The sequence below is a fragment of the Schistocerca americana genome, chromosome 1 (genome assembly GCF_021461395.2).
Source record: "Schistocerca americana isolate TAMUIC-IGC-003095 chromosome 1, iqSchAmer2.1, whole genome shotgun sequence".
NCBI lineage: Eukaryota > Metazoa > Arthropoda > Insecta > Orthoptera > Acrididae > Schistocerca > Schistocerca americana.
The window spans coordinates 770,763,224-770,781,230 of NC_060119.1; the positions used below are offsets into that span (position 1 = coordinate 770,763,224).

At 39.6% G+C, this 18,007-nt stretch overlaps 1 protein-coding gene across 1 annotated transcript in view; it reads right to left on the reverse strand.

Moving 5' to 3' along the window:
- Positions 1-6,160: 6,160 nt before the first annotated feature.
- LOC124545496 (methyl farnesoate epoxidase-like) overlaps positions 6,161-18,007 on the reverse strand; it is a 161,808-nt gene continuing 149,961 nt past the window's right edge. Inside the window, exon 9 of the mRNA XM_047124442.1 lies at positions 6,161-6,875. Within this exon, the coding sequence (XP_046980398.1) occupies positions 6,694-6,875 (182 nt within the window). The 3' untranslated portion in view covers positions 6,161-6,693. The remainder of the gene's footprint in view (positions 6,876-18,007) is intronic.

Genomic DNA, 18,007 nt, shown 5'->3' on the forward strand with positions numbered 1-18,007 from the left:
TGTCTGCTCAGACCCTGCTGAAGGAACGGCCACCTGCTTACTCACAGAGCAAATAGGTGAGGCCAGATGGCCAGCCTCCACATTAGCCCTCCCAGTTAAGTGATGTGAATGTGTTACCATCCGCCACTCACTCTGCTGTGAGGGCAGATCCACCACTTCGTATATGCTATGAGGTGCCTCAGCGGCAGAGCCCGTGGGCAAAACAAGTGACACCTGAGTTCCCACATGAGGAGCGTCAGATTCTCTGCCTCAGCTACTCCCCAAGGCAACAGTCTGAAGGCAGCTGACCATAGCAAAGAGCACATTCAGCTGTTTGCAAATGTGTCTGGCTCCTCCTGCATCCACACAGCATGCACACTTCCTAAAGACTAATGAAGGTACTATTGATCATAAGATTCTAGTAAATAAGATAGAAGCAGCAGGAATAATAGGGGCAGCTAATGACAGACACTGTACATGTATACTGATGTCTGACTATGTTTTCTGGTTGTTTCCATGGAAGATGCTAAAAAGACTGTGATTTTAGGTGCTGGTACTTATGTTAAGACAATACCATAATTCATTTTATTAATAAATTTGTGTAATTGTATGATTTTGAACTCCACATAAACATAACTTGTCCAATACTACTGCTCAAAATGGTTCACAGAGAAATAAAACTATAGGAATTGTTATTATTGCTATTAGTACAATTGAAGAACGTTATAGACAGAATACTGCATTTTGTTAACTGGAAAGATAAAGCTATCTTTAAGAACCAAGAGGTTAAAGCAGACTCTGAAAACTTTTGTATAAGTGTTCATCAATAACAGAGGTTTTTAAGAAGCTTGTCACAGAAACTACCCATACCTGTTATGGAATAAGCCTTGGTAGGTGTGCAGTTTTGCCTGATTGCCACCTGAAAGTGCTCTAGTAGGACTTATCCTTAAAATGAATTGTGAGACACTTCTTTATAAGTTCAAGTGGGTTACAAGCCTGAATTAAAACTAAAGAAAGACTGACTGAAATGGCATGAGTGTCGGCCCTATAAAGACTCGGTTCAGGGTTTTACTGAAGGAACAGAAACTTTCTTTTGACTGTTGGTCATTGTATTTTATTTGTATATAATTTATCAAATGTTGCCTATGCAGTGGGAATCCTGGTTTTATGACCATGTTAAAACTTAGTTTCTGAAAATGTAGTGATTTCAGATAGGGACTCTTGCTCCTTAATATGGGTGTCACTGGATTCAGAAAGATCGGACAGTCAAAAGAATATTAATAAATCCTAGATACTTGCCACAATTTGGCTATAATTTACACTGAATGTTAGGACCAGGTGAAACCTTTAATTAACAATATCTTTTAAACCAATTACATTTTGGTTATTATAAACACTTCACTGAAAAGAGGAAAAATAGCTCTCTAAATTGGAAGTGGTCTGTCCTGAATTTACCTATTAGCTCACAAGAATTTATCTATGACTAAAGTACCAAATCTTGTAACTGTAAGAACTTTTGATGACCTTTATTGCTCCTGAAACTAATTAACTCATTGTAACCAGGACAACAAAGTGAATGATTTGAATAATATTTTTGTTGAGGGAATTTGTTTCTACCATTCGAATAATATGCATATTATGTGGTTAATATAGCAACTTTAACATTGGAACTTTGAATAGAAATTTAGCAAAACTTTCAAGTAGAGTGGTGGGCATCAACGTGCTTTGTCACAAGCTCTATCATTGTTCATTTTGATAGCTCCTGTTAGCAATGGTGTAGCAGAATAATGTTTTCTGTTGTTTCCTCTTTTAGGAGAAATGTGACAAATAAGATTCAGCTGTATCATCTTGATGCTGTTAGTGGGATGATGGCCCATTTCTGCTTTCAAACTGATGCTACAAAGACTTCATCACAATTCCAGGAATGTTAAAATAACTTCTCCTGTGACCATGTATACAGCACATGTTCTGCTATTATGAGTCAAGAAGATAGTGATATCTTTGTTATGGAATTTTGTTTATGATGTACTGGTAATGACAGAAAGTGTATCATATTAGTATGAATTTTTTCTCTCTTTTTCTTGGGCCTTTTGGCCTAAAATAACAAAATCCTACAGCATGTGCTTTTTGTTTTTGTTGGGTTAACTATGAACAAGGGGAGACTTGTGTGCAGGTTTTGTCACTTCACTTGCAATAAAACATATACAGACATATTTATTTATATTTACAAATAAATGAGGTAATATTTTAGGTACAGGAAACCTCATTTTCTTGGAGAAAACTGCTGAAATATTGTTTTCCCCAAAATTTGGGAGTCAGTACTGTGGGGAAGTCTATGTGGCATGTAAGACTGTGCAACTCTGTATCTGTTTCAATGAACAATCTGTACACTAACAAAACAATTTCTGTGAGTTAGTCTCTGTTGTAATAATTTGGTTGTCATCCTGAAGTTAACTGCTGCTCAGAGTGGCAGGAACAGTTTTACATTATTTTCATGTAAAATTTTGTATTATTACCAGTATTGTGATTTATTAGCCATCTGAGCCTCATCGATATGAAAAAATATCATTTTAAAGTTTTTCATATGATTAACCTTTATCAAAGTGAGCAATAAATAAAAGAAGAAATCATCAATTTTAAAGTTTTGCAGAAAATTAGCTTTTATTATCATAGCATGAAATGAATACAAGAAGGAATTGGCAAAAAATGAACAATCAGTTGTTTTTAAGGAGATAGTTTCACTTTGGAACCACCAGACATACTCTTCAACCACCCATCATTTCACGTGATATATTTGAAAGTGAATTCGCTTCTTTCTAGACATAATCCAGCATCTCAAACCTCTCATGAACTGATAACACCTATAACTTATGGTCCTAAATAACAAACAAAAAATTGCTTAATTTTTAATTAATTTTACATCACAACTATATACTGCTCAAGAGATTTCAATCAGAAACCACACATAAAAGCAGTACTACAAACTCAAATTTACATAACAGCAACTTTAGACAGATTTACGTTCACTTTCAATGATCTCTTCAATGTGGCCAGTATAAAAAAGACACGCATGCCATAATCTCCATGCTGACAATTGCTTTGAATACTGTGAATGGCTGCTACAATGCACTACATTCATAGAAGTAACTCAGTGTACCACTGAATGTTTCTGTCTTGCAGCAGCATTGGTGATTTCATACTAAAGGCACTGGTACTCAAAAAAAACTTATAAAATGACGGTTTCAGGAAGAAATCTCTGGTACTCAAGGGTTAACACAGACATTCCTATGAAGCATTCCCATATGTAGACAAAAACAGCAGTTGGTTTGTATGTGAAAAGTTTACATGTTGCCAGTGGAATAAAACTCAACAGCGCGTAATCTTATCCCAAGTGTCACCATTATCTGTTTTTTGTTGATATAATGCTAGAAATATTTGTGAACATTGCAAATCAACATTATACTCTAAGAGGCATAACTAATATTTTGGCAAGTACCATACAAAATAAAAACTGAATTTAAAGCATGCATTTCAGAAATGCTCAAAGCAGAAAAATGAGCAGTCTTACTAATTATCTGTATTTCACATAGATACTTTTCTAAAAAACATCACAGTCAACAGAAGAAAATCTAATTTTGTTAATTTTGGACAAGTCTGGATGCTATTGCTTGTTGTAAAGACCAGTACATTCATGTGCTTAAAATTCCTTCACACTAGAGCCATAAAATTCAGCTACTGAATGGCTGCTTTTTCAAGCCATTAGAGGACTTTTATACTCAAGAATGCAACCAGTGGTGCATTAACCACCCACAATATTTAATTATGCAAGAATTTATTTCCTGATTGTTTGAAATTATGCAGCAAAGGATAGCCCCAATAGTGAAGGCAACAATATCATTCAATAGATGCAGCATTTCACCAAGTCCTCAGTTATTCACTAAGGAAAATTTGCTGCCTTTGTTATAGGACAGAATGGTACTTGCAGCTGCATCTCTCAAGAGCCAAAGGTCATGGGCATGTGCAAATGAACCACAATTAGGTCCAAGTACCTCTGTTTCACCAAAAGAAATAATTCCTTAACCTTGAAGGAAACATCCCCAAAAACGACAGTGTAAAGGGAAGATGTCTACGGGCACTTCTAGAAATTACCTGAAAATGTGAAATTTGTTAACACTAATCTCAATTAGTGTTTCAAGGAATAATATTTATAGCAAATTAAGTTTTTTTCACAATATTTAGACACATGGCCTTGAATCATAACCAAGCTTAGAGCTCAGACATGGCTGCACTTTTGGGCCATTTGAGACTTGCTGCTGTTAAACTGTATCAAGGATGGTCTAAACACACACACACACACACACACACACACACACACACACACACACACTGAACTATTGGCTTACTGCAACAATTGTATAAATTGACAACAGATAACTGGCTATCACAAGCTCTGTTGGTCAAAGTCACAGTTAATACACAACTCTGCTTAGAATGCTATTGTCTGGTTTTGCTTCCACAAACATGACTAGATTTATAATGCAAAGTACAAAAAATATAATTCTTAAGCATTGGCTGTTTGCTATGAGGCAGGTTTACGTGGCGGTAATTTGGACCTCTGAAGCCCATAGAGAAAAATATAATTGATCTGCAGCATTACAATCTCCTTATGAACTGATTGCACCTGACTGTTTTTCCTGTCCCCCACCCCTCCCCAGTGTGTGGCATATTTATATACAGAAATGCACATAAGTTAATGTTTGTCTTGTACAGAAATGATTCAAAGAGTGCAAGTGTTCCTTAATGACCAATGACTTAGCAAATCTCAATCTTCCACGGAATGAGAGGACTCAACGGTTTCTCATTCAGCTAAATACAGATGAATATACTTTACACAACAGCAATGTCATTTATTTTCTGGCTGGTACAACTGTTCAGTCACAAGCAATAACTCAGAATTCATGTTAATGGAACTGAATGTGGAGCAGCTTGTAACAGAATAAAGATGCTTCTGCAAATTTCAATCAGTTTTGTATATGACAAATAATATATGGCCCAATTAATATACGGCATCTTTGTAATATTATTAACTATTGTGCTATTATTACAAGATCCATAATTAGTTTATAACAGCTAACTTTCTTTTGCAGTGCTCATCTGAAATCCCTAAGATATTCCTCATATTAATGGGACAAAATAAATGAATGATCAAGTGAATTCATAAATGAGAAATATTATTTTGTGGCATAGTGAGGACTAATATATCAACAAAATAATCAATTTTTGAAAATATAATACAACTGGATAGATAATCTGCCTCCCCATAAGTGCTGAAGTTTTCACAGATCAGTATGTTACTGTGTACAGGACAACACTTTACTATTACAAATCAGATGAGATATCATATCACACTTTTAAACTTCTCAGATTACAAATAATGCATGCAGCAAATAATCATTTGCACCAAGACCACAGTAACACATAGGCAGCCAAATTTGCAGAATGCAAAAGTCATAAAGATGAAAATGTGTTTGGAAGAGTGAGTGAAGGGGGTCAAGAGAGGAGGAGGTAGAGAGCAGTAATAATGAAATAACCTTTTCCATTGTGAAACAAATTGGCAAGTGTTTACATAAATTTAAAATGCAAAGAAGCTTAAATAATGTGAAAGTAGGAATGACCTGTGGATTAAGCTGAATTTGAAAAAAAAAGTCATTAGTGTTTATTTGTAAGTAAAACAAGAAAAAGATGTTATATTTAATGGAACTCTTTGCTCAGTAAGGAATTTTTATACTTTCTGTTCACCACATAGTGGTATTTTCAACAGTATGCAGCAATCCTGATGAAGGCCTTTTTGGCCTAAAGCTTACTTGTTTGACAGTCTTTTTGTTGTGTCTATCTGCAACTCAGCGTCTCTGCTATATGGTAAGTAGAAATTATCCTTTTCATAATATTGTCGAATATATAACAGAAGATTTTCAACAAAGAGTTTGTGCTCGTCTAAAATTGAGAATGGAATTTTATATTCTAATACAAAAATCTGAAATGAGGTGCCTGTTAATACAAGTGGTATACAGCATACAAGCAGATAGTTAAATAAAATTAAATATGGCATACAAGCAGGTAATTAAATAAAATTAGAGACAGCACATGAGCAGATTATTAAATAAAATTAGACATACACCTTTCTTACCACCTTTATAATTTATCTGAATAATTCAGATATGACATTTCAAGTCTTAGTTAGCACATTATGTTGTAATACATCTAGTAAAATGCCTTTGTTCATAATATGAGTAATTATTTAAATTCTTCCCATGTGTATAAACTTAGACACACATGCTGCAGTATGAAGTGGCAAGTGTTAAGGAATACTGTCTTTTCTGTATGCAGTATTGGATAGCTACTTAAGAATACAATGAAGCATAAAATCATAAAAAGGATGAAAATATAGGCTCACTTGTCCCATTCTGCACAAGAAAAACAGTAATTAATGCTATTCAGTTGCCACCCCAATCCCTCTTGTGTGTGTGTGATTAGTATTATATAAATGAGTGTAAATTCCACCACTTTCAACTGATAAGCATTATTCTAATACTGGTAATTAATTTTAAATATCATCTCATGAATATATCAAAACAAGCAAGTCTAAATTTCCTGCACACATACTAAACATTATGGAATAAACATGTAAAATCAAGATCAAGCAGATCAGTTGTGCTATAATCTTGGTGTGAGGGTTGCATAGAAAGGCTTAGGTGACAGAGTGACACCATCATAACCATCAAGTGAAGGGACAGGATGGGCTGCTGGCACACTGATGCTGAAGCTATGTAACACTGTTGAGAAAAACAGAAACATAGTGCTCCTTGCAAGACCTTCTCCCAGACACCTGCGTCTACCTGTAGAATCATAAAGACTAAAATAAATTAAAAAATACTTCATTCCAGATGCACATCACAGCGCAAACAAAATTGTCAATCACTTTATCACAAAGCTATTTGATAGAATATTAGATTTTTCAAAAATTGAATATGCTCTAAAATAGGATTACTGTCAATAAATTTAGTCAACTTTCCCCAGTCTGTGCCATATATAACATTGGTAAAGTTTTGTCATAGTACTTCATAACCTTGGGCTTGAAGCAAATTTACATGACATGTTAGTAAGCAGGATGATTCCTTGTCAAGTGGTGTATGGGTCCCCACTTCAAATCTTCGATTTTGACAAATTTGGTGTGCAGGTTTTCTAAACAACTAATGGAAGATTTACAAATTTGTAGCTCCCAAATTTTAATACTCTGTGGGCACAGACCTCTTAAGTGAAGGCTGCATAGTTGTCATGGCAGCATTTCAAAAAATTTAGCCATGTTTGAAGTGCTATGATTCATTGGCTAATTGTGGTAATGCTGCAGAATGTCCCAAGGTAGTTGGAATATTTTTGTTATGCATATTCTGTAAGTTTTATGTCATTTGGCTCTCTATTTTTGGCATAAATGGCATTCAAACTTGACAATAAATTTTGACACAACAAAATTTCTCTCGAGCTGAAGCAACTTGATCTCTTTTATGTAGTTCATCTTATTTTGTAGTAGCTTTTTTATGTACCCTTTGTCAGAAAAGTTCCAGGACAGTTTTTTTATTTCTGAGTTTACAATACTTAAAAGGAACAAATATTGATTTTGTGTTACCTGGTATGTGTGCAGCCTTGAAATGACCTCGAACACGTTCCCTCGCAAACTCTTTAGGTGGCAAGGCTGTGTTTAGTAACACACTGTTTGGGTTCTTGGTGCATTGGTTACGGTGTCACAATGGATGCTGACTGAGAGCAAAGAGTGAGCTTTAAGTTCTGCATTAAGCTTGAGAAAACCCCTAGTGAAACGTGTATAATGATTAAGCAAGCATATTAAGGCGAGGCACTTTCAAGAAGTCATATTTTGAGTGGTGCAAAAGGTTTTGCGAAGGCAGAGATTCAGTGAAAGACAATTCTAGAGCTGGTCACCTGTCTACAGGACATACCGACGCAAACATGTAGTGTGTAAGGCAGTTATTGCAAGAAGACTGTTGTGTAGCTGTGTGTACAATATCAGAAGAACTTAATTTGAATTGTGATGTGAGTCATAAGATTTTATGTGAAGATTCAGTGAAACAGTAACTTAATGCAAAACTTGTTCCTCAGACACTAACAGAAAGAGGAAAGACAAAGCATTTCTCCTGAACTAGTAGATGGAGCTCGATGTGATCCCATATTTCTGTCAAAGATTTATTGCTGAGGATGACACACACACACACACACACACACACACGCACACGCACACACACACACACCACAGCATCAGAGTCCTGGCTTACCAGCCTTGTAAAAAGTCAAACAACAACCTTCGAGAACAATGACAATGTTGATCATATTCTTCAATAGTGAAGTTCACCATTAGTATGTTCCTCAGGTCAAACAGTGAACCAAACTCTGTACATCTAAGTCTTGAAATGTTTGCAGCAAGCAGTTCGATGTGGCCATCCTGTTTTGTGGCCTTCTCAGTACTGGTTCGTACTGCTTGACAATGCAAGACCCCTTACAACTTTATCTGTTATCAAATATAAGGCCAGAAGTTCTGTTATTGCCATCTCACACCCTCTACCTTCACCTGACCCTTCAATTGTGATTTTTTCTTCTTTCTGTGAATGAAAGACATCCAATGTGCTGTGACAAATAAGGTTACAAGCATCACAGTTGAAAATCTCCGTATTTGCTTCCAAGACCTCCAGAAACATTGGCAATTATATATAAATAGCCAAGGGGACTTCTTTGATAGGAGCTAGGATCATTACTTGGTAAGAACAATTTTCTGTTCTTAAAAGAACCTGTCCTGGAACTTTTCTGACAAAGGGAGTGAAGCCTGTAAGTTTTATCATGTCTATGTTCATAGGTTTTTGAGGTAGCCAAGGTGAGGTTGTCCATAAACAAATGTTCTGACAAAGAAATGATACCTGATCCATACTTGAGTTAACTACCATTTGAAACAGAATCTTTTTCGCCATAAAATATCAAATTTCTGCAAATGTTTTTTCTTTTCCTCCAAAGTCTACAGTTATGCACTAAAGTTTCTTGGGCAAACTACTGTTCAGTCATTCCAGAGGGATATGGACATAAAGATAAAAAAAATTATTTTTACCAAACTTAGTCCTCTCACATCTAATCAACACTAAAGTTCTACATTTTACTGTTTTGCTAGCAATTTCTCCCAGAAACAGGAATTTTCAGGACTATAGCTTGGCAGATATGATCCATACAGTTTGCAAAGAAATTTTTGAATATTGGCAGGAATATTGAGGAGGAAAGTTTTTAAATACAAGCTATGCAAAAATGCATGGAGCATTAATTATTTTCACAGGTGGCTAATTATATTTATTTCTGGTTGTTCTATTTTCCAATGTGTTCCATGTGCAGCATAAAAATTGTGAATATTTATGAAACATTGAATTCATTTTTGTTGGTAAGTCTCAAATAGAATCAGCCAGAACCTCTTGGAAGAAAGGTTTTATTTGGCTTCAAGAGTTGCAGGAAAAAAATAAGTTCTCCAGTTTACTCCAACTTATTTGAGACCAATTCAAGTGTAAAGGTTGCAATGTAATTTTTTCATGTCATTTGTTGCCAAAATATTAGAACCAATTGATGATACACCAGAATTTATGGTTTCAGCATTGCAACCAGGACAGTAAGTTGCATGCATATGTGACAACTGCTATGCCAACGCTTTTCACCTGCTCAGCCAGCAACCAACAACACAGACGAGTTATGCAAGCATGGATTTCACAGGCCAGCTCTTCATATTGTGGACAAAGGATGGGCTTCCTTGTTCTGGCTACCATGTGGCAACCTGAGTGCTGCCAGAGGTCAATGGCTGTGGGTCTTTCTTCCTCTGTGGGCCACATGGCTGACAGTAGTAACTGCAGTATGCTGATGTCTTTTTGGGCAGACCATTCAAATTCTGTCCCTTATTGTATCATTTGATGGGTTTGCAGAAACTATTGTCACAAATAATGGGCCTCAGTTTGTTTACGTAGGATTCTCCACTTCCTGTGAAGCAGATGGCCCTATTCTGATGTGTACTGAGCTCTTCCATCCTGACTGTGATGATCTAGCTGAATGCTTAATCTTTTCCTTTAAATCTGAGCTGCCCAAGCTCCACCACCATCCTTGTTTGGATGAGGCCCTTACACTCTTCTGACTTCGTATCATTCCACTCCACAGGTCAGGTCAACCCCATCAGCAAAACTCTATGACCAACCACATCAGTCACAGTTATCTCTCATACATTCCACCAGCCCCCAAGCCTCCTCTCGGTAGTCCAGCCACCATTGTTTCTCTCTGCAAGATACTGCATGGATCCTCGACTTCACAAGAGGTCACCACCATTCATTTCCCATGGTCATTTCCAATCTTCTGTGGTGGGACCTGTCTCAGGTGACACTTCAAGATGGCACAGTGTGCCACAAGCTGAATTAAAACCCCTTTACCAGGATTTCAACGTTTACAAAAATGTCTTATTCAGAAGGAAATGCTGACCACCTAGACAAGGTAACAGTGAAAACATGAAAGACACACACACACACACACACACACACACACACACACACAGGTACAATGCATCTCATTATGAACACAAAAGTTATTCAGACTTAGTGAATTACATGTTGTGCCAGAGGTGCATTAAAATGTAGCCCAGAGGCATCAGTCAGATATAAAATTTCACCTCTGTGATGTAGTGGCAACTTCTGACTCTGAATGTAACAGCAACACCAAATATAGTGGGAGGAGGTAGATGGCAACTTATTAAGACTCGTCCGAGCTTTCCAAGTGATTTATTATTTCCAGCTACAGTGCCCTCATTCCTCTCAGTCTGCGTCACCAGGTCCTGTAATGCTGAGGACACCACTTTGCTGTCTGAAAAACGGTTTGGTGTGGAATGGCTGCCTCAGCGACCCATGCAACGCCCTATGGTGTGTCGGCCTTGTACGGCTGCAGAGTTGTGGCAACGTCAGGGCTGCACTGGCAGCCGACTCAGCGACCTTCTTCCTGCACTGCCTCAGCACCCCCCACTGACAACTGCAAGGTGGCCCATGCCATGCATCCCCGCTGGCGTGGCTTGGATCTCAGAGACAACAAGTGCCTGCGATCCAGCAGCTCAATTTGCAGGCCTCGTCCTGGATATCTCTGGTGCCTTTTGGGAGCCAAGACGACTGCTCACAGTAGCAAGCCATGGAGTGGCCCACCGCTGGCTGGCTATGAATCCTGCATTGGCCTCAGAGGGTCAAACCAGCGACTGGAACACTGGCGTCCCATCTGCTGCTGTGTGTAGCCGGTGGTGTGACACTCCCCGCTGTCCAGGAGAGCTGCCACTCTTGAATGCTTTGTTAGTGAACCAGCACCTATTTATATGCAGCTCTGTACCTCTGTTTTGCTAAACCCACTGCTCTGCATTACATACTCATAACACAGGTTGGCCAGTAGGCCCCTTCTGCCTGTGACTTGCACCATGCATTACTTATTGAATGTCCCTTGTACATTGCCATTCACTGTCCATTCCGTGTCACTTTGTGCCAGTCCAAGGTAAACTGCATTCCTATCAACATCAGCAGATTGTGTTTGTTCTGTTGTCTCTTTGATGCTGATATGTGCTACTGCTGCCTGATTGTTTCCCATACTACTATCATCAATCAGATTACTGTTCGTTTCCATAGTTTCATTTTGAATTTTCAATGAATTGCACATTGTGTGCTTTCACTATTGTCTTTGGTGAATTTGGATCAGTCAGAGAGTATGCTTTAAAATCTGTGCAATATCCAACAAAGGGCCATTCCTTGGACTTGTCTTCTAATTTTATTTGTTTATTTTTTGGTATACATACAAATGCTCAACATCCAAAGATTAGTAAGTGACTCAGATTTATTTAATGGCTCCTCCATAATTCTTCAGGAGTAACATTCTGAATAACTTTTGTTGGAGATAATGTCTTCTGATAAATCACTGTGTTCAACATCTACATCTACATCCATACTCTGCAAGCCACCTGACAGTGTGTGGCGGAGGGTACCTTGCGTACCTCTTTTGGTTCTCCCTTCTATTCCAGTCTCTTATTGTTTGTGGAAAGAAAGATTGTCAGTATGGCTCTGTGTGGGCTCTGATCTCTCTGATTTTATCCTCATGGTCTCTTCGCGAGATATACGTAGGAGGGAGCAATATACTGCTTGACTCCTTGGTGAAGGTATGTTCTCGATACTTCAACAAAAGCCTGTACCAAGCTACTGAGTGTCTCTCTTGCAGAGTCTTACACTGGAGTTTATCTATCATCTCCGTAACGCTTTCATGATTACTAAGTGATCCTGCAATGAAGCACGCTGCTCTCCGTTGGATCTTCTCTATCTCTTCTATCAACCCTATCTGGTACGGATCCAACACCAGTGAGCAGTATTCAAGCAGTGGGCAAACAAGTGTGCTGTAACCTACTTCCTTCATTTTCAGATTGCATTTCCTTAGGATTCTTCCAATGAATCTCAGTCTGGCATCTGCTTTACTGACTATTAATTTTATATGGTCATTCCATTTTAAATCACTCCTAATGCCTACTGTCAGATAATTTATGAAATTAACTGCTTCCAGTTCCTGACCTGCTATACTGTAGCTAAATGGTAAAGGATCTTTCTTTCTGTGTATTTGCAGCACATTACACTTGTCTACATTGAGATTCAATTGCCATTCCCTGCACCATGTGTCAATTCGTTGCAGATCCTCCTGAATTTCAGTACAATTTTCCATTGTTACAACCTCTCGATATACCACAGCATCATCCACAAAAAGCCTCAGTGAACTTCCGATGTTATCCACAACGTCATTTATGTACATTGTGAATAGCAACAGTCCTACGACACTCCCCTGCTGCACACCTGAAATCACTCTTACTTCGGAAGACTTCTTTCCATTGAGAATGACATGCTGCGTTTTGTTATCTAGGAACTCTTCAATCCAATCACACAATTGGTCTTATAGTCCATATGCTCTTACTTTGTTCATTAAATGACTGTGGGGAACTGTATCAAACGCCTTGCAGAAGTCAAAAAACACGGCATCTACCTGAAAACCCGTGTCTATGGCCCTCTGGGTCTCGTGGATGAATAACGTAAGCTGGGTTTCACACGATCATCTTTTTCGAAACCCATGCTGATTCCTACAGAGTAGATTTCTAGTCTCCAGAAAAGCCATTATACTCGAACATAATACGTGCTCCAAAATTCTACAACTGATCGACATTAGAGATATAGGTCTATAGTTCTGCACATCTGTTCGATGTCCTTTCTTGAAAACAGGGATGACCTGTGCCCTTTTCCAATCCTTTGGAATGCTACGCTCTTCTAGAGACCTACGGTACACTGCTGCAAGAAGGAGGGCAAGTTCCTTTGCGTACTTTGTGTAAAATCAAACTGGTATCCCATGAGGTCCAGTGGCCTTTCCTCTTTTGAGCGATTTTAATTGTTTCTCTATCCCTCTGTCATCTACATCTACATCTACATGACTACTCTGCAATTCACATTTAAGTGCTCACTAGAGGGTTCATCAAACCACAATCATACAATCTCTCTACCATTCCACTCCCGAACAGCACGCGGGAAAAACAAACACCTAAACGTTTCTGTTTGAGCTCTGATTTCTCTTATTTTATTTTGATGATCATTCCTACCTATGTAGGTTGGGCTCAACAAAATATTTTTGCATTCGGAAGAGAAAGTTGGTGACTGAAATTTCGTAAATAGATCTCGCCGCGACGAAAGACGTCTTTGCTTTAACGACTTCCATCCCAATTCACGTATCATATCTGCCACGCTCTCTCCCCTATTACGTGATAATACAAAATGAGCTGCCCTTTTTTGCACCCTTTCGATGTCCTCCGTCAATCCCACCTGGTAAGGATCCCACACTGCGCAGCAATATTCTAACAGAGGACGAATGAGTATAGTGTAAGCTGTCTCTTTGGTGGACTTGTTGCATCTTCTAAGTGTCCTGCCAATGAAACGCAACCTTTAGCTCGCCTTCCCCACAATATTATCTATGTGGTCTTTCCAACTGAAGTTGTTCGTAATTTTAAAACCCAGGTACTTAGTTGAATTGACAGCCTTGAGAATTGTACTATTTATCGAGTAATCGAATTCCAACGGATTTCCTTTGGAACTCATGTGGATCACCTCACACTTTTCGTTATTTAGCGTCAACAGCCACCTGCCACACCATACAGCAATCTTTTCTAAATTGCTTTGCAACTGATACTGGTCTTCGGATGACCTTACTAGATGGTAAATTACAGCATCATCTGCAACCAACCTAAGAGAACTGCTCAGATTGTCACCCAGGTCATTTTTATAGATCAGGAATCACGAACAGCAGAGGTCCCAGGACGCTTCCCTGGGGAACACCTGATATCACTTCAGTTTTACTCGATGATTTGCCGTCTATTACTATGAACTGCGACCTTCCTGACAAGAAATCATGAATCCAGTCGCACAACTGAGACGATACCCCATAGGCCCACAGCTTGATTAGAAGTTGCTTGTGAGGAACGGTGTCAAAAGCTTTCCGGAAATCTAGAAATACGAAATCAACTTGAGATCCCCTGTCGATAGCGGCCATTACTTCGTGCGAATAAAGAGCTAGCTGCGTTGCACAAGAAGGATGTTTTCTGAAACCATGCTGATTACATATCAATAGATCGTTCCCTTCGAAGTGATTCATAATGTTTGAATACAGTACATGTTCCAAAACCCTACTGCAAACCGACGTCAATGATATAGGTCTGTAGTTCGATGGATTACTCCTACTACCCTTCTTAAACACTGGTGCGACCTGCACAATTTTCCAATCTGTAGGTACAGATCTATCAGTGAGTGAGTGGTTGTATATGATTGCTAAGTAGGGAGCTATTGTATCAGCGTAATCTGAAAGGAACCTAATCGGTATACAATCTGGACCTGAAGACTTGCCCGTATCAAGCGACTTGAGTTGCTTCGCAACCCCTAAGGCATCTACTTCTAAGAAACTCATGCTAGCAGCTGTTCATGTTTCAAATTCTGGAATATTCCATTCATCTTCCCTGGTGAAGGAATTTCGGAAAACTGCGTTCAATAACTCCGCTTTAGCGGCACAGTCGTTGGTAACAGTACCATCGGCACTGCACAGCGAAGGTATTGACTGCGTCTTGCCGCTTGTGTACTTTACATATGACCAGAATTACTTCAGATTTTCTACCAAATTTCGAGACAATGTTTCGTTGTGGAACCTATGAAAGGCATCTCGCATTGAAGTCCGTGCCAAATTTCGTGCGTCTGTAAATTTTAGCCAATCTTCAGGATTTCGCGTTCTTCTGAACTTTGCATGCTTTTTTCGTTGCCTCTGCAATGGCGTTCGGACCTGTTTTGTGTACCACGGGGGATCAGTTCCATCTCTTACCAATTTATGAGGTATGAATCTCTCAATTGCTGTTGCTACTATATCTTTGAATTTGAGCCATATCTCTTCTACATTTGCATAGTCAGTTCGGAAGGAATGGAGATTGTCTCTTAGGAAGGCTTCTAGTGACACTTTATCCACTTTTTTAAATAAAATTATTTTGCGTTTTGGTGGATTTGGAAGAAACGGTATTGAGCCTAGCTACAACGACCTTGTGAACACTAATCCCTGTATCAGTCATGATGCTCTCTATCAGCTCTGGATTGTTACTGGCTAAGAGGTCAAGTGTGTTTTCGCAACAATTTACAATTCACGTGGGTTCGTGGACCAACTGCTCGAAATAATTTTCGGAGAAAGCATTTAGGACAATCTCAGAAGATGTTTTCTGCCTACCACCGGTTTTGAACAAGTATTTTTGCCAACATATGGAGGGAAGGTTGAAGTCCCCACCAACTATAACCGTATGAGTGGGGTATTTATTTGTTACGAGACTCAAATTTTCTCTGAACTGTTCAGCAACTATACCAGCGGAGTCTGGGGGTCGGTAGAAGGAGCCAACTATTAACTTAGTTCAGCTGTTAAGTATAACCTCCACCCATACCAATTCGCATGGAGTATCTACTTCGACTTCACTACAAGATAAACCATTACTGACAGACACAAACACTCCACCAACAATTCTGCCTAATCTATCTTTCCTGAACACCATCTGAGACTTCGTAAAAATTTCTGCAGAACTTATTTCAGGCTTTAGCCAGCTTTCTGTACCTATAACAATTTCAGCTTCTGTGCTTTCTATTAGCGCTTGAAGCTCAGAGACTTTCCCAGCACAAGTACAACAATTTATAACTACAATTCCGACTGTTCCTTGATCCAAGCACGTCCTGTATTTTCCATGCACCCTTTGAGATTGCAGCCCACCCCGTACTTTCTCGAGGCCTTCTAACCTAAAAAACCGCCCAGTCCACACCACACAGCCTCTGCTACCCATGTAGCCACCAGCTGAGTGTAGTGAACTCCTGACCTATTCAGCGGAACCCAAAACCCCACCACCCTATGGCGCAAGTCAAGGAATCTGCAGCCAACACGGTCGCAAAACCGTCTGAGCCTCTGATTCAGACCCTCCACCCGGCTCTGCACCAAAGGTCCGCAGTCGGTTCTGTCAACGATGCTGCATATGGTGAGCTCTGCCTTCATCTTGTAAGCAAGACTGGCAGCCTTCACCAAATCAGATAGCCGCTGGAATCCAGAGAGAATTTCCTCAGATCCAAAGCGACACACATCATTAGTGTTGACATGTGCCACCACCTGCAGCTGGCTGCACCCTGTGCCCTTCATGGCATCCGGAAGGACCCTTTCCACGTCAGGAATGACTCCACCCGGAATGCACATGGATTGCACACTGCATTTCTTCCCCTCCTTAGCCGCCATATCCCTAAGGGGCCCCATTACGCACCTAACATTGGAGCTCCCAACTACCAATAAGCCCACTCTCTGTGATTGCCCGGACCTTGAAGGCTGAGAATCATCCTCTGAAACAGGGCAGGCAGCTGCATCTGGCTGAGACAGAGACGGTGCCTGAAACCTGTTTGTCAGACACACCGGGGAGGCTTTCTGATCAGCCTCCGGGGACGTCTTTCGCTGCCTGCCACGCCTTGGAATGACCTCCCAATCAACCACAGGCGAGGGCTCAGCCCCACTGTGGGCAGCAACAGGGGCAACCACAAAGGCAGACCGATCTGGGGACAGACGGGACGAGGTTGACATCCCCGTGATACCCAAGTCCGGCTCCCCACAGTGGTGCCCATTGGCAACAGCCTCAAGCTGCGCGACCGAAGTCAGCGCCGCTTGCAGCTGTGAGCGGAGGGGTGCCAACTCAGCCCTCATCCGAACACAGCAATCACAGTCCCTGTCGATTCTAATCAATGTTGAACAACAGTTACTGAAACACGAGTCCGTGCCTAGATAACACAAGGGAAACACGCAAAGAATGTATTAACTAACCTGTACAAATGTCTAACAACTGTGCTACAATCTGCCTGAATTTACGGTTACAGTAACTAAAACTCGAAATTACACCTCCTATATGAAACTCACACGCAATTTAAGTAAGAATCTATGTAGTAAACACTAAAGCGCGATTCTACAACTTTCAAATACTATAATACGCCCGAAATTTATGAATTAAAAAATGCAAGTACCCAAAAACATGCAAAGAAATTTAGAATTAAACAATGTAACAAATAAGTAACCTAGGGGTATATGACTTGCTGCTGCAGCTGCTTATCCAACGGCGGCAGGGAGCACACTCTATCTGTTTTGATATCTACCATTTTGTCATCTGTGCGACAATCTAGAGAAGGAACTACAGTAAAGTCTTCCTCTGTGAAACAGCTTTGGAAAAAGACATTTAGTATTTCGGCCTTTAGTATGTCATCCTCTATTTCAGTACCATTTTGCTCACAGAGTGTCTGGACATTTTGTTTTGATCCACCTACCGCTTTGACATAAGACCAAAATTTCTTAGAATTTTCTGCCA